This window comes from Molothrus ater, chromosome 14 (assembly GCF_012460135.2).
Source record: "Molothrus ater isolate BHLD 08-10-18 breed brown headed cowbird chromosome 14, BPBGC_Mater_1.1, whole genome shotgun sequence".
NCBI lineage: Eukaryota > Metazoa > Chordata > Aves > Passeriformes > Icteridae > Molothrus > Molothrus ater.
This window is the reverse complement of record NC_050491.2, coordinates 13,386,464-13,404,578: the sequence shown is the minus strand read 5'-3', so window position 1 is coordinate 13,404,578 and position 18,115 is coordinate 13,386,464. Positions and strand designations below refer to the sequence as shown.

At 43.6% G+C, this 18,115-nt stretch overlaps 1 protein-coding gene across 1 annotated transcript in view; it reads right to left on the bottom strand.

Moving 5' to 3' along the window:
• MSN (moesin) overlaps nt 1–12,298 on the bottom strand; it is a 40,913-nt gene extending 28,615 nt beyond the window's left edge. Inside the window, exon 1 of the mRNA XM_036402184.1 lies at nt 12,182–12,298. Coding sequence (XP_036258077.1) covers nt 12,182–12,193 — 12 coding nt within the window. The 5' untranslated portion in view covers nt 12,194–12,298. The remainder of the gene's footprint in view (nt 1–12,181) is intronic.
• Nucleotides 12,299–18,115: the final 5,817 nt, after the last annotated feature.

Sequence of the window (18,115 nt, the reverse complement as noted above, 5' to 3'; positions counted from 1 at the left end):
TCACGTGCTTCTCTCTGGCCTTCAACTGAGAGACTCCTAGCAGTTTAGCTCTGTTACAGGGAGGGGAGCTGAACACAGGGCTGCCTGTTCTAGACACCCAGAGCACAGCCTGGGTGTGGCACATCAAGTTCTTGGCCAGCTCACAGCCCTCACTGAACCTCTGAACAATGGCCAGACTTCTAGGAGCTAGAACACAGTCTTACTGTGGGATCTGACTGCCCAGACTATGAGCCATCCCTCCAAATTTAACTACATGCACAGTCAAGCATGAGCTAAAGCTGTTTCATCATCCTGTGATTTTCAGCTTTATCATTTCCAGCACGCTAGACAAATCCTGCAACTTCCTTTCAGTACAGGGTCTCATTTAGGCTGGCTAAATTTTCATATCTATTTAGGTCACAGTTCCCTAAAACACAGGATTTCCCCTAAATGGCTCAGTTCTACACTTCTTTTTAATATTCAGTTTCCCCACCCATATTTGCTTCCCTCACCAGCAACCTATTTTAGATTTTAAATAGTTCTGTTGGGACTGTCCACAGTTTATAAAAGATCAGCTTGTGATTGCTGAAGTAGTCTTTGTTATTTCAAGCTCCATCTAGTTAGGCATCTGAGCTTTCCTAATACAGAGGAGAGCAGCTAAACCACCCTGACAGCTACACCACACAGAACCCCATGTCCCAAACGGCTCCTGAAGGGGCACAGGAGCTGAGGAGAGCAGTGCCAGCACATAGAGTATCTGTATCCACCACCACAGGAAGCCATCCTGAACAACCTGCACCCTCCCAATCACTTGTCTGGGTTCATTCTTGTACTCCACAACTACACCACAAGTAGCAATTCAAAAGGGTAAATCAGGGTGGGAATAATTCTTCTGTTATTTTCTCCAACAGAATAATTTCATTGGTCCTGTTCACTACACTTACCCAGGGACAGTGCTGCAGGCCATGGAACAGAACATTTTGGGTACAACTGGACAAGATGGACCAGGCTATTGAACCACTCTTATTCCTCACTCCCAGGCATACCTGCTTTATCCTTTGCAACAGCCCTGATTCACAACCCCTTGGTGAGATTTACCATCAGGCCACATATATACCTACATGCCATTAACCCCATTTTCTATTGGACTTCAGAACAGAACTGATGCAAAACTTTACAGTGGCAGCAAACCATCAAAGCTCTCAAGCAAGCAACCAAGTTGATTTAGTTCCTTCAAGGCTGCAAGTAAATCCACACTCTTGGCTTCACAATCATACACTTTCTGAAATAGACTGTTTGAAATGGGGCTATTTCAGAAAGAAAGCCTGATAAACTTCAGCTAACATCTGAGACCTAGATGCATTGATGAAAGACATTGCTGAATGCCCAGGACTGTCAGTGGTCAAGTAAGACTTATTAACATAAACAGACTTCTTGTATCAACTGGGCAAGAGTAATTTCCTTACATGAACAGCAGTTTCAATATCTAGATCCTTGAGCCACCTCTACAGAGATGTTATGAACCATCTTTATACAGCCAGACATGCAGATCAGCCAAACTGTTAGTGGCCTTCCTACAGCTGCAGGTCAAAACTGGGAAACTCAGCTGGGCAATAGGAAGAGAAATAGCCAGATGCTGAGTACATCTCCTGAATAGGTCAACGTACATGCAGATAAACCCTAAAAAAGGAAAGAGTAAAACTCACTAGACTAAGGAGAGGCAGGGAGCCTGAAAACCAGCCTTCTGTAAAGACCATTCAGAAGTCATCTTGAGAGCTTAGCTCTTACCCAGACCTGCAGTATAGGGTTGCTTTATGTTTTCAGGTTTTTCCATATGCTAAGGTACAGCAGCATAGGGTTGGCAGACATGAGTTCAACTTTGATCAAAGTCAGGGCTCCTTCAATGCTCCTTCATGAAGTATCTTACCCCTAACTGCACTTCACCAGAACACTGGGAGCTGTCAGAGCAGCTAACTACTCCTGCTTAGGCTTGCTGTAGAAATTGATAGATCCACATTAATGCATCTAATCACCCATCTCTATCTAAGGGAACGGCAGAGCAGCAAAATCACTTGGTTTATAAGACTGTCTGAATCCTCTCTGATCACAATTATGGTCAAATCCTTCCAAACACTGCCAAGTCAAAGCTGTCATTTGAATATGGTAAAAGCATTTAATGGCAAAGCCTATGGATTAAATCTGTCAGAACTTGAAGCAGCAAAGGAGCAGTGCAGCCTTCTGTCAGATTTTTACTTGATTATTTACCACTGTCAGAACAAACAGTAAGATAGCATTGTATTTCTGTGCATCATGCTGATGCAAGTGCTGTTCATATTGGTCTGATTTTTAGTGATTTGGAAGTTACTCAGTCATTCTCTTTGCTCTGTCTTCTTGTAGTTTCAAGATAGCACTATTATACTGATATATACTGAAAATGCTGTAAGAAATAAAATAAAATGTAAAATGCTGACATGGACCCCTTATAAAAAAAAGATCTCTACCCTAAACTGCTGGATGTGTAAAAGGGTATTCAAACTGAGCATAATACATTGCATTGCCTCTTGCAGTGACTCTTCAATCTGAGATGCTTGTAACAAACCACAGAGCAAGATAAAGGAAAAAAAACCCTGAGTTGGGGGTTTTTGAGAGTTGCACTTCTGTGTGTATGGCTGTCAACACAGAACTCCAGGCAAACAGTGCAGAAGACATTGGTGTCTACAGATTTCACAGAGCCTAAGACACAAGCAGCAGCAAGACTTACAAGTAGAGTAAGAAAATTAATTTTCAGGGACTTGCTGCTGCCCAGTTTGTCATGGCTGGGTCAGAATATTATCAATTTCAGGTACAGTTTAGTGTTTAAAGCAAACCAAAAATTTTAAGTCAATACTTGGGTTTTTTTCAATACCAATTTCAGATAAGAGGGGTTCCTTGATAGCTTTTGAAGTGAAGGACTAGCATAGCAACAAAGGAAGCATGTCACCTCAGTATTACAGCAAAGAATAAGTTACAGTCCAGCTTCTGTAACAAAATCAGCACAATGGAGCTGCAGGCTGGAGGACCAAGACAACACTTATCAAAATGTTTCCTTGGCTTAGTGATAAAGCATTTCATGGTCTTAAATAATAACACTTTTCAAGCCTTCCACAGTCCCAGCCATGGACTTGGAGCTTCCTGACATTTTTAGTAATACTAGTTTTTTCTGACCCCATTGTTCAAATTACCAGCAACCTTAGAGTTTTTGAGGCGGCTCACAAAATGAGCAGTCATGTCTAACAGTTCATACAGCAGCTTCTGGTTGTCTAGGGGATTGTGAAGAGTGAAGTGATAGAACATAATCATTTTACTGCTCTCTGCTTCCAGTACTTCACCAATGCAAACAAATTCACATGTTGAGTGTGCCTCAGTGAAAATTACAAATGCTGCAACAAAAATCTAGCAGCTCAAACAGCACATTTTCAGTCATGAAGAAGAAGCCAGGTTTCTCTTTAGGCAAGCTTAGATCCTGATTTTTCACTGTAGGAGGACAACTGTAGCTACAGAACACTGAATATGAACAGATACTGGATTCAGTACATCTCAGCTGAAGCCTTCTTTGTCTATCCAAAAAAACAAATAAAGTTTATCACTTTTTCAAAAGCAGTTTTATGACTCCTTAATATTGGGATACACATCGGAATAAATGAAATAAACAGATGTTGGCAAAACAATTATTGATGCTTAAGGTTTCAATCTCATCTCGCAGACATTTCTTAACACTTGGATGCAACATACAGTAGTAACAAATAACACACTAGAGAAACAACACCCATGCCTGCTGTGCAGTGTCTCCATTAATGACTGCTGTCAAAACTTAGAGGAACATATGAATACAATGAGTAATATAATCTAGTAACATTCCTAAATGATAACTTTGCTCATTTTAAAAACAAAACACACACAAACCATCCACCAAAGCAAACACGTCACAATGTATGTTTTTATTGCTTAAACACTGAGTATTCTACTGTCTCAGGTGTGCTATAAGTGACAATATTTTTAATCCTTCCAGTTTTCCAGGCAATTTTGCTTTCTTGCAGATCTGTTTCAGAAGTCAGAGAGTAATTAGATTAACCAAGTTACTGGGTGCTACTGAAAGGCATTTAAAGGACATTAAAGTGTTTAAAAGACAATGCAGTAATCAGGCACAGCCAACGTGGTATGATCCTTCTACAATAAGGTCACCCACTCAATGGATGAAGGAAAGGTGGTGGATGTAGTTTTTCAGTATTTTAGTAAAGCTTTTGATACTGTCTCTCACAGCATCCTTCTGGACAAATTGTTCAGCTGCAAGATAAGGAAGCTCAAATTGTGCTGGATGAAGAAGCAGTGGAGGCAGGCTCAGAGGCCTGCAGGGAATGGGGCTGTGTCTGGCTGGCAACCAGTCAGCAGTGATGCTCCCCAGGTCTCCATAATGGGCCAGTGTGGCTCAGTATTTTTATCAAATGATGTGGTTTGCAGGAGCTGAATGCACCATTAGCAAAGGTCCTGACAATACCAGCACTGGCTGTACTGCTGACTCACTCAAGGGACACGAGGTCTTGAAAAGGCATCCAGATAACTCAGAGCATGATTGATCAGGGCATTAAATTTAAAAAGAACAAATGCCAGATTCTGCACGTGGAGCAGAGTAATACCAGGCACAGTTCCAAAGTGGGAGAGGAGTGGGAGGAGAGCAGCCCTGCAGAAAGGGATCTGAGAATGCTGGTCAGGAGCAGGCTCAGGAGGAGCCAGCACTGTGCCCTTGGAGACGAGAGGGCAAAACACACCCTGCGGGGCATCAAACACAGCAAAACAACCAGTCCAAAGAGGTTATTGTTATTAAAGTGTCAACTTAATGATCTGTAAGCAAGTCCTTACTTCTAATACATATGTACAAGCCCCTCCTCTATCATTTCTGACTAATAGGATTGTTTTCATACAAGATGTATTGGACCACCAAGTTCTGTGTGGGTTTTGCATTAAAACTTTTTACTGGGCAATCTGATATTGCTTGAATTTGTCAGCAGTGGAACTGCCTTGTTTCTTACAGTGTGCCTTAAGAACCATTTGCTGACATTCTGCAAGTCCTGTAGACTACAATTGTCAGGAAGATATCCAGTTCTGGATTTTAACAGAGAAAAAAAAAAATTATACACAACCAAAACCTTCTTGTCCATCCAGAAAACTGCCTGCAAAGACATTTAGCATATTGAAGAACTATTTTTTTTTTTTGTCCTCTGAGTATACTGTTCTGGCAAAGTGAATTTAAAAAATAAAATCTATGCCATATTTATATTCTTAGAGACATTATGAATGAAAAGCCACACCTCTGGGGGATGGAAGATATCAAGTATCCTGACACTTCATCCTAATCATTTCTCTGGAAGTTCAGTTTCTGCACTGTAACCAAGCACAATGGAACTCTGGGCTAACTTTTTCCTTGCCATAGCTTTTCAACTGTACTGTGCAGTTGAAAAGCTACGGCAAGGAAAAAGTTAGCCCAGAGTTCCAGAGTAAACCTAGAATGTTATGCTTTATTAGCCTATACTATATAAAACCAAATACATTTATTAAATGCTGTGACCAAGTGGTTGATCAGATTGTAATAGCGGATTTTTCCTGTACTAAGTCACTTCACCACCATAACTAAATTCCCAATCAAGAGAGGAAAAATGCTCTCATAAGGGCCTACAAAGGAGAATAGTAAATATCAGTGATATACAGACAGAAAAGACTTGTTTCTGGCTGCAGAAAGTCATCAGTTTACAGCTGGACTCAAAGGTTTTTTCAATCCAAACTGATTCTATGATTCCATCTCAAGAACATAAGAAGGTATACAATGGCAGAGGAACTGTTCTCCAATATGTTACATGTAAAATTCTCCAATATCAATTTAACAACCCCACTGCCCCACCAAAAAAAAAAAAAAAAAAAAAAAAAAAAAAGAAAGTTTTTACAATATTCACCCTTCAGGATACTAAAATTCTGTCCCTGAGAACCTTCCTCTAGGAAATAAACAAGCTGACAAAGACAACTAGAAATTTGCAAGAATACCTTGCAAAGCTCAGTCTGGACCATGGCACTTGATTCACTGCTTCAGGTATTCTTTCTAACTCTTCTGAGATTTCCTTTTACTCTACACAGAATCACAGCTGGCAGAGAAAGGAGTGTCTCTTCCCTCTTCTAGTCCGTCATCTCATTCTTGCCTAATTACATGTTTCTCTACAGAGCTGATCAGGTTCAGAGCTTTTCATTCATTCCTCCTTCAGGGGCACTCCTCTGCCCTTTCCCATAGCTATTCATCAACCAGCAACAGCCAAAGGGAAAGAGGCTTGGCATGGCCAAGTACTCCTCTGCCTTAGCCTGGCAATCAGATGAGAACTGATCAACGTTCTTTCCTCCACACTTTGTGCCTTTCAATAGGTTCCTCAGCTCCTCTGCAGGAGTCATGCCTTTAAAACATTTTCAAAGGATGTTTTTTCCCCATTTAAGTTCAACAAACTGCTATACAAAGTCGAGGAGTTTCTGACTGCCCCACTACTGCCCTGGAGGATCACACATTCAGAGAAGTGAATATATCCTTTCACAGCTGCACAGGAAGGAAGCAGCACTAGATCACCTACCTATTGATAGCCACAGTTGCTGCAGCCATAATTTTTTCTTGCCAATATAAGGCCCAAACTTCTGCAATTTCAGGTTCTAAACCCCTGAACAGTTGTAGATGAGCCTGTGGTCTTACAACCACCAAGCCTGCCAGTGACTGTCTCTCCCTCTCTCCTCGCCAAGATTTGTTTTAAACACTACTCTAAGAGTCAGCATTAGCTGCTGGACTCAGAAGGGTGAGGTTTATGCCCACAACTTCCAAAACACTTGAATGCTCCACCTAGAAACAGCCACAGGAACGTTACAGAGATGTGCTTGAAAGAGTGGCCTTCCATCAACCTAGAGACTTCAGCCTCATTTGGAAGTTTCAGATGGGATAAAAACAAACTTTTAACTCAATATTATTGGCTGCACTGTGCAAATACCTGCTGTTCCCAAATACCCCTAGGGAAAAAGCAAGCAATTAACTGGCTGCTTACTATTGCTCTTAATTTACATCAGTTAATTGCCCTGGATTATTCCTGGGTAGAGAGAGATTTCCTCTTTTCCAATAGTGTGACTACAGCAACAGAGAGCTGGTTTCTGGTATAATCACTGAGCAAACAGACAAAAGGGAAACGGGACACTGGAATGATAGAGATCCAAGGAGTTGAAATCTTGGAGCTCTTTTCAAACAAACCCCATTGTAGTTCTCAGAACAGTGATTAAGCACAGATAACAGCTTTATTGTGCAAATTCAGGGAGGCCCTCTTGCTGCACAGAAGGGAAAAAAAAAAAAAAATGAAGTCAGCCAAATAAGGTTGCTTGAGCTGCACCGAGCCAGGAAAGAGTCCAGGAGATGACGCAGCCAGAGGAAGCTTTTAGTCAGTTTCCTTCAGAGGCTGGAGCAGAGCCAGAGCCACCCCTGAGGAGGAAGAGGGGCTTCTCTGTGGAGCAGCCATTGAGCAGCAGGGACGTGGCCAGGCCACAGCCCCAGCAGGGTGCTGACCCCAGGCACATCCAGTGTCACAAGCAGAAGGTACATGAATCCTTCCCTTTCAGTTCATCAGCTCTTTCAAGCAGCTACTAGGGACTTAGTGAGCTTTTTGAGGAGAATTTCACTTCAGACTAGACATTATACATAAAACAACTGAACCAAGTTTCCTCTAGAGGCAGAGATGCCATTTCCTTTCAAAATAAATGAGTCCATATAAAGACATCTTATGAACAATCCTCATGACTAAAGCAAGAATTGTAACGAAACTTCAGGGGTGACTAATCACACAAGGTGGAATCACCCAAGGAAATGCCCTGAAGGTTTAAAAAAGATGCTGTTTGTAGTTGTTATGGTGACAGGATATTTACAAGAAGCAAGTGATGGTAAACCCCTGATAGGAGGCACCCTGTTCCCCATGGGATTCTTACAGCAGAAGCAGCAGACCTAAAGCTCTGCTGGGGCCTCTTTTATGGGGTGCACCTCACCAACCTGCAGCTTGCTCAGCTGCCTCAGGCAACAAATCAAGAGGGCAAAAATTAAATAAAGGACTCAACTAAGATGTTTAATCTTCTAGAAATGATAAGCACTCTTATACGTAATATTGTCACCTTGAAGTTTTATGAACTGGATCATGACTACCAGTTCAGACCAGGCACTTGGAACAGTTCTTGCTCACAACAGTGTAAAACCACTATAACTGATGGGGTTTGCCCTGTCAGGGGTAGGGCTTGCCATAAGATGAGAAGGAAGATTTTACCAGTATGTAAAAACAAAGTGAATATTTGTTTCTCATCAATGGTGTACTTTAAATCCCTGTTTAACTTTAATATAGAAGGCCTAAAAGTACCAAACAGAAGCTTTTGCTCACTGTCCAGCTTAATTGCTTCACCTGACATGAAGTAAAACCTTGCTATTCTTGCAGAATCTAGGGACCAAGCTGTTGAATACAATACAAACTAAGGTGCAAAGGCCTTTCCTGTTTTGCAAAATCCCATGGTAGGTATAAAGCTACAGATAATTCACTGCTTCCCAGTTTCAGTGGTTTACCTGCTTCCACTGTAAACTCAGCATGTTTTAGCTATTGCTGCTTCTGAACGACAAGTTATCTGAAAATCACCAACAGGGGAAACACTTCCATATAAAAAAGTCTTTGGCATTCAAACACACCTCTTTACAGCAAGTCATATTTCTGATGGCATTAGAAGAAACATATAATGGATTGAGTTTGCCTAACAAGTTAGCACACATGTAAAACTTGGATCAGTGTCACCAAGCTTCCCAAGCTGTACTGAGTGAGGAAAGGAAGAGACAGCACCAATGGGCCAGTCATGAAATAAGACAGAAAGCATCTACAATGCTTCTGGAATTCCTTCATAGCACAACAGGATGAGGAGAGAAGTGCCTATCTATTAAAGTCACAGTTTTCATCACTATCCTTTTCCTCCTCAAGACATCAAGCAAATTCCACTAGAGGAAAAAAATTAAAAACAATCCAAACAACTGTAGCATTCTACTCATAGTTGCCATCTTGTTGCAGCATTTGGTAGCAAGTAGCCACAGACAAAAGAAACTAATTAACCAGAGGATTCTCCTGATACACATTGCAATCTATCAGTTACTTTTCTTCTAACCAGAACCTTGAAGCTCCAAAAAGCAATGGAAAAAAACCTTCTAGGACCTTTTGAGTTTTGCTGGGAATAGGACCATCAATTCAAACTACAGACAGGGTCCCTAAAGATCCTAATAACTATTGCTTAGCTTGAAGCTAAGCAATAGTTATAATAACTATAACACTTACAACAGCTAAGCAAGTTATAATAACACTCAGCTTCAAACTAAGGTATAATAAAGCCTGGACTGGTACCTTTTCCCTTATTACCTTCTAAAATTTCTGCATTCACAAGACTCGCTTTGATTAAAGCCCTTTCTCTGCAATGTTACCTAAAACAGAACTGCCCAAGTGCCGGTGACTGGACTGTTGAGTGCACACCTCTCATGTGATGAATGCTCCTGTTTCACCTTCAATGGCCCATCCATTCACAGAGCAAGCACATGCATGGGCAAAATAGTCAATGAATCCCAGAAACCTTGCACCCATCAGGCAGGGAGAGATCAGAGCCTACTCATGGCAAATAAACAGACTGCACACAAATGGAGGAGAGACTTCTCAGAGCTTGACAACAGCTCATTTTTAGGACTCAACTACTTCCACCCTCTGCAATACAAAGCATGGGGAGAATTATATGCTCTTTTTGGTGTCTGCTTAACTGTTCACACTTCACAAACTTTGCAGAGCAAAACATATTTAAACCAGAGCTGTATCATTAGATTAAACAGGGAAGGTTTCCTGTTGAGAGTATGGCAAGATCAGCAGGCTGATGCATGATGGACTTTCCACACAGCCTACAAAGCCTCCAGCAACCAAACCCCCCCATTACATGTCACAACAGCAAATCATGTGCACTAGTTCAAAGGTTACCAGAGTTAATCTTGGATTCTTATTAATAGTGCTACACAGCCTAGTGTCACTCATAGCAAGCCTCCCATAACAAAATGGAAATCTCCAGCTACATGTGCTAACATTTAGCCTAGCTTGAAGAGGTGTAGAGACTCAGAACTCAACAGGTTTTGCTGCTTAAGCCATGCAGCAGCATGTTTCTGTAAGCCTGTTGAGATGAATGATAAGAGCTACCAACCAAGTGGTTTTGACACAAATGCTTTTCCTGCCCAGCCAGAACTGTTCCCTAGAACATTTCCTCCATCTGTCTTCTTCACAATGGATTTATTTTTGTGATGAAGCCCACATAAACCTACATTTAACTGCCCAGGTTTCACCCACATTTGACCTTGATTTTTTTTCCTTGACTAAGGAAAATCGCTTGCATTTTACTGTTTTGCTAATTAAGCAGCTATTAACAAATCTTAAGCTAGCACAGTAGTAGTCATGTTTATTTCACATGAAGAACTGATTACACAGTTATGCCAGCATATCCTGTTCCTGTAAACCAAAGATCAAGAAATAATGTTTCAAATATTATTTCAGTTGGGTCCGTAACTAGAGCAGATGAGGCAGGAAACCAAAGGCTGATACAGCAGCAGGCCCTGCAGCTCTGTACTGCAACAGGCACAGACATTGAACTGCTCTCTTCAGTGTGCAACACAAAGCATTACACCAAAACACTTGCATTTCTCTATCTGCTCCAGTTTTTAAAAGCTCCGAAAGCAGAACTGCTCTGTCAAAACCAGAACTGCTCTGTCAAAACCAGAAAGCAGCAGACTGAGAGGTGAATCCAGCCCAGGGTGTGTCTGGGAGGCTGAACGAGCACCTCACAGCCAGCTCAGATTCAGCCTGGTGCTGGGAACTCCCCCCCACAAGCCACTCTTGTTCAGGATTTCTTGGCTGATCCACACTAAAAAAAGTCACCCATCATGACTGTAAACTCTATGGCTAAAAGGTCTCAAGCACAGAAGTCCCCTGACTTGTGCTATTTCTGTTAATCTTACTGAACTTGTTGTATGTTAGCTTTTTTAGTAAGCAAATCTTCACTAATCACTAATATTTGATGGAAGGCCTTTCTAAAGCTTAAGAAAATACTGTCTTAACCTTGAAGAGGCTGAGGTTTGATATCCTTTAATATGTTGATGCTTAATTAATAATAACCATCATCTAGCTATCCATGCTATCAGAGATGGCATTTAAGACATCAGGAAAAGTAGCTGTCAATCAAATAAGCATTCAATACCTAGAGTAAAAAAAGTAAACTATTAAAAGAAAATCACAGCAGATTTCATTTCAATTTCTGTTTGCACAGAAGTGAGTTTTTGTTTGGATTTGTTTTTTTTCCCGTCCTTTATGTAAACCACAGGCTCTTAGCTTAAACATTAGATTTTCTCAGGCCATTACCGATCACTCCGGTACGGAAACATCCAGAGACTTCCAGCCTGCTCCTTCCTGTTTTATCAATGAAGGGCTGGGACTAATTCTTTCGCTCCAACCAGGAGAAATTAAATGGAAAAACCCCATGCTCCTCATTAGTCACCGAACTCCTGCTGCGAGGAGAGTCAAGTACGGACTTGACTAGACTTTCTAAAGTACCGAAATCTCCTCGGCCAAGAAATACCTCGAGTCAAGCTGGGACAAGGTTCCCTGGCAACCCAAACTGACTAAGCGCAAGTTGTGAAAACCCCAACTTCTCCTCTTCGGGGAGCGCACGAGGCGGCCATAGCAGCCGCCCGCTCCCTCCGGGCTCTCGGGAGCCTCGCCCCGCTGCCCCCCCCGGCCCGGGCGCACACGCGGGCGGGCGGCGCCGCCGCCGAGCTCCGCCGGACATTTTAGGGCGGAGAGGCGGCCCCGCCGCGCCGAGACCCCGCGCTCCAGGCGCGGCCCCTCGGGCGGGGGAGCACAAGATGGAGGGGCTGGGCGGGAGGCTCCGCTCTGCGGGACTCCTCCGTGCCCCTCGCCGCTCCCTGCGGGGCGGCCGCCGCCGGCCGGGGCGCAGCCGAGCCCGGGCGGGAGGAGCCCCCAGGCCGCGCCCGCCCGGCCCCGCGCACCCGCCCGGAGCCCGCGGCGGGGCCTCCGTGCTGCCCCGCGCCGGCGGCACCCACCGTTTTCGGCATCTTCCCGGCGGGCTGGGCACGGCCGTCGCTCCTCCTGCGCCGGTGGGGATCCGTACGGGCTCCTCGCTGCTTCTAACGGGACTCCGCGCCTCTCCGCCCGGCCAGGCCCCGCCCGGCCCCGCCCGGCCGCCTCCGTGCGGGGCTGGAGCCGCGGCGCCCCCGCCCCGGGAAGGCCGAGCCGGGGCGGCGTGGGAGGGGCGCGGCGCGGGGGCTGCGGCGCGCTCCCATCGGGGCTGGAGCCGAGGGCTTCCAGCGCCCAGAGACAGCCCCGGCCGCAGAAGTTTATGCGCGGATCATTGGGACTTCTGGTCCTTGATAAAAGCATTGTTTAAGAAAATAATGCTGTTTCGTCGGCGATTGCACTGTTCAAAGTAAGACCGCAGCACTGACCTGTGACCAGTGCTTCTGTCCCTTGTGAGCCAGAGCTGTGTGCACACAGGTGCAGCTCAGCCCCGGCTCCTCGGCCCGTGCTGTGGCCAGTCAGTGTGCTGTTCCGTGCAAAGTTTTCACAGCCATCTGTTTGACTAAAAAGTACACTTCCAGCTTGTACCGAAAATCACGCTGTGATAAGCCAGTCTCCGTAAAAGAGGCAGAGGAGTCCTGCAACTTTATTCGAATAAAGGGAGAGAGTCCACTGGAACACACACACACACACACATCCCCAGGGTTTTTTCTCTCCAGGTTTTGGAGAGCGCAGCCTCCCTTTATCCTGAACTCCCGGCCGCACGTTGCCCTCTTTCTTTCTCCATTGGCTGAGGTACCAGGAAGGCACAGCCTTCCCAAACTGCCTACCCCGTATTCCCCCTTGAACCTGTCATTTTATCCCAAAGTTCAGAAACTCAAACTTGGGCAGACCCACTTGATTGTTTCAGGAGCCAAGCTGCCTGGGATCTGCAACAAACCTACTGCCCAAAGTCAGTAGAGACATTAAGACCCATTTCAAAGACTTTAACATCCATACCTTCACCCATCGAATTGTTTGTAAAGACATTAGCACACAGCTTCCCTCTCAAGTTCCAGATGCTTCAAAAGCCCAAGGGACTGTGGCTCCCTGAAGTTTGGCATGTAACGTCTGGTCTTCAAGGCTTCTCCAAGGCCACACCCACAATCACAGAATATAAATGATCAACCAAATTCAAGGATAAAAATAGCAGAGGACCAGTGGCAGGCCATCCACCAAAGCTTCTCTTGCTATCTCTGTTTTGCAACCACTGATGGAAGGAATCAAGGTTCAGCATTTTCATGGGGATTTAAAGAAGCTATCTCATCTCATTTGGGACTTTGAATATAACTTTCATGCAGCAAACTAAAGCCTATTTTCTCCCAGGAAATTAGAAGTCATTCTTTTTAAAGTTAACAGTGTCCAGAAGAAGGAAATTAAATAAATGTAATGTCTTGTTTTTAAAGAAAATAGGAGCATACCATTTTTTTTTCTTGACTTTGTGTCTTCTTGTCAAGTCTGTTAAACATTTTTGTCTGGCAACAGGGTCCAGGCACTTTGTTTGCTTCAGCTGAATATGCAGGTTTCACTTAAAGTAGAATCTCTATGCTGTGCCTACATAGGAAAAATCATGAGTATAATTGGATTGATGTAAACTGGTGTCACAGGGTGCCTAAGAGGCTGTTTTACAAAGTTTTCTTGCTTCTCTGTCTCCTTTTTACATTGAGACTTTCTTAGACAAGGTCAAACAAGACTGGTTATACTTATTTCCTACAGAAATAGATACTGACAGAAGACATACAGAATAATAAAGTCACTTGCTTGTGATTTTTTTGCCAGATTTGGATACAGAAATGTTAGGTGTGAGCCTTCTCCCTAAATTCAAGAGACTCTGTGGAAATTTCTTTTATGCTAGCAACATATATGGTGGGGAGAGCCCAGTTCTGCTTCTATTGAAACTTCTATACTAACATTCCTTCATAAGACTTAAGTAATTGTTTGGAGAATTCCATTAATCTTTTTGTAAAGGTGATAAAACTTTGTATGATAAAAGTCTAGCTATCTTTATCTTATTTGGCTATCCCTTGCCAAATTTAAGGGGCCATAGTTTAACATCCAGGGACCTAAGATTTTTCTTCACAGTGCTAATGACAGGAGTGCTACTGAGGCAAATGAATCCTCATGCCAGTAAAACAATCAGATCCAAAGCAACGGTGTTCCTACTTACAGTGTGCCAGGCATTGGCCATGTCCACAAAAAGTCATAAACCCCATATCAAACAGTCCCAAAGAGTCTGAAGGGCTGAGACAAAGCTTCAGCATAACATACACTTGTTTCTGACCTCAGCCACTTCTCTTGTCCTTCTTCCCTATTATTCTTATCAATAGCCAAACAAAATACCATTCATGCCACTTTGAAAGACAAGAGTATCCTGTGACAGGCACATGAGTCTCTACACCTCATTTCCTCTCCAGCTTCTTCTTTTCCCCTTCCCCTCCACTGCTGAGGTGGAGAACAAGACATCTGAAATTTGAACCTCATGGCACTCCAGCCACAGCTCCATGATGAATTCCTGTGGTGGAGGTGCTGCACCAAGACCTGACCTTCCCTGCAGACCTCTCCTTTAGCAGCTGCTGAGGAGCAATTGTGACATCCAGCTCAGCTTTTGCTGAGCCCTCCCTGCCTGGCCATGTGTGAGAACAACCATATCAGTGGATTCCTTGAGAATTGCAGATGGGTTACATCTCCCTCTGACTTCAGGATGAAATTCCAAGGGGTAAAAGCATCAGCCAATTAAAAGTCCTCCTTGCAGGAGGCTGACGAAATGAGTAACATTACCCAGGGCCTCAAAAAGGTTGTTACTCCCATACTGCTCAGATCTCAAATAATATTAAAGTATTTGAGAATTAGATTAAACCAGGATGACATTAAGCATTCCCCTGGGAAGAGGTCTGGTATTTCACTGCTGATTTATTGTCTTGGTTTTATTTTCATCAAGCCTTTTGTAGTAGCTTCTTTTAAGCAGAAAGAACACATAAATTATTTGGTCTGACATACCAGAATTATTTAGCATGAGCACAAAAAAGGGCCTGTTTTAATAGCATATGGGTTTTTTGACTAATGAGGAATTACTTGAGCTCCCCTTTGCATTGCTTTGACAGAAGATAGAAGCCAAAAGTGTTTCATACTAGAGGTGTACTTCAGAGGGCTAAATTTAGCTTGATTCACATAACTAAAGGAAGGCACAAAATGAAATTGTTACTATAGTATGAGAACTGCACCTTCAACACACAGTAGTCCTGGACTCTATTTAAAATTAACCAGGTCTTGGAATTGCAGCTCAACTTCATTCTCCTGCTCTTACTGCTTTCCTTCTGCTCAGACATTAATGCCTACAGGTTCACAATGAATTGCTGTCAGTGATGATCTTGGATGTTTTTAATGTTTAATTGTATTTAGGGGTAAAAAATATCTTTCCTCCCAAACAAACACTATCACTTCACTCACACCTTTATGTCTTGAGAATCAGGGTAATCTTTTGCAGGTAATCTCAAGCTGGAAGGATGAGAGGAGTAAAGGGGAAAGCACTTCACATTCAGGAAGGCAGGATTTGAAAAAGCTGGAAATAATTCCATTCATATGCAGCTGCAGTGACAGGGCAGAAGCTGATGGGGCCACTGGATTTGTGAACCCATTTATCTGATCCCTTTTCCACCTCAAGAAAAGGAACTCATTGCAGTATAAGGTCCCAGCTCCTGGCTTGTCCACTCACCAGGGCAGAAATAACTGAAACTGCCTGGAAATCCCAGGGATTTGTGTCTGCCAGATGCTTTGTAAAGCCCTAGTTCCTCATTCCCTCCAGCATATAAATCCCCCACGGGCAGTGACAGCCCTGTGAGGAACATGGAGAAGGCTTTACTAGGAACAGTGACTCACTGTATGGCCCACACCACTCATCTCTTCCTGTATGTCTGGGGATGTGCTGGGAATATGCTGTTTGTGCAGGGGGAGATTAAAGGGGAGGGATCCAAACCAGACAAAAGGTGTGCAATGAATGCAATGATCATATTAAAAAAAATGTAAGAATAACTCATCTGCTAGAATTGTCTCATCTTCATTTTTGCTTTGTTTTTACCATATGGGAACAAATGCTCATGTTTTCTACATCTTGTACTGCTTGCCGCGATGTGGGAAATAAAGGGAAATCTAATGGATATTCTGGGACTTTACTCCAAGTATTTACAACCCAAATAGCAGATAACATCACTAGGAAGGACAAAAAAATTAATGGGACTATGTTTTGCCAGTTTGTGTGAAAGGTACCAATGTAGAAATGCCCTTAAATCTGTGCAGAATTGGAACAATGAGTTTGGAGACTGATGCTGGCACCTTCTCCTTAGAGCAAGGAGGTGGAGTAAATCCTATTGCTCTGTTCCACCTCAAACCAGTGAAGAAAAATGATTCCTGTGGGTGATGGGAAGAATCAAGGTAGGGCTTTCGGTTTTAGAAAAATGTATCTAATCTAAAATGTAACTCCAGTGGTATTTCTTCTGATAGGTTTGAGGGTGTGATGTGTTTCCAAAAGGAAACATGCTTACTCACATGTATTTCTCAGAGGCCATTAAGCATTTACAGTAATCATGGCCAGCTAAAAACATACTGGAAGCAGCATGTAAAACACCTACATTACCCATTGCATTTTACCCCCTTGAGGCATGTTAAGGAAATTTCCTTATCTGACCATTCAGCAGCCACTCTGGCAGTTACACTGACACCACCAGAGACTTTAATGCTGGGACCAAAGCCCCTTCTCAAAAAGCAGCTCCGGGGCCCCACTTGACTCCTGACACACCCCACTTTCAGACAGTCAGATGAGTTTTCCCTCCCAGCTTGACCCCAGGGTTCCCACAGCAGAGTCTCAGGCCTCTGGTTGTTTTAAATAATTTTATCACAGTGCAGCAACAGAATCACAGTTTGTCCTGGTGCCTCCAGGGAGGGACTGTGAACAAAGGACTCCCTGCACTTTTACATCCTCACAGTCTGTGCTGGCACAGCCTGGGATTCTGAGTCACGGGCTCCTGCTGTGTCTCTGAGTGTCTGTCACCTGGCTGGCACCACAGACCCTCGTGCCACTGTGCAAAGGACCCCTGCCAGTCCATGACCTCCTGTCCCTGAGCTCAATCCTCAGCCTGCACTGGGGTCTGCACACTGAGCTACCTGCACTAAATGTATTCCTCAACAGGCAGTCCACAACACCTGTGGGACATCCACCAGACCTGTCTTGACCAGCAAAGCCCCAGTGTAACAAACCATGATGGAAAAAAAAACAATTAAATCTACAAAATCTGATGCTCTTCTCTTCACCCATCTTACTTTCTTAACAGGACAATTCTGTTTGTAGACATAAAATCTAGCAATTTTTTATTCAATAGGGCTCAGACTGCCAATAGTTTACATGTAGTACTAAGAGGCTTTGCTGCAGAAAGGGAGGTGACTTGGATCTTCAGCCAAGATTTTCACAGTTTCAGTGCCCCAAAGAAACAGGCTCTGTGGGAGTTTTCTCCTCTCTTCCCCCTCTCTCCTGCTCTGCCTCCTCAGATGGCTGGTGTGGAGCCAAGATGATGGTACTGGTGTGATGACCATGTAGGGCCACTGCCTTTCTGACTCAGAGATTGGGAACTTGAAGGCTGTACCAAAGGCCACCAGGCTCTTCCTTCCATTCCTGCCAGAGAATGGGAGTGGCCAGTCCAACCTCAGGGAGTGAGAACCAGGCTCCAGATGTTCTGATCCAGGTGACCACTGCATAGGAGTCTACATGGAAGGCATCCATTTACACTGGGCTTTTCTGAAGGTACCAACATTTAATAATCAGGAGTAATTGTATATAGAATCATTTCTAGATGGTGAAAAGGCCAAAGAATGACCAAACCAAGTGTTACTGAGCAAGAACCAGGGAGAAGCCACTTCTGAGAGGGATTTTC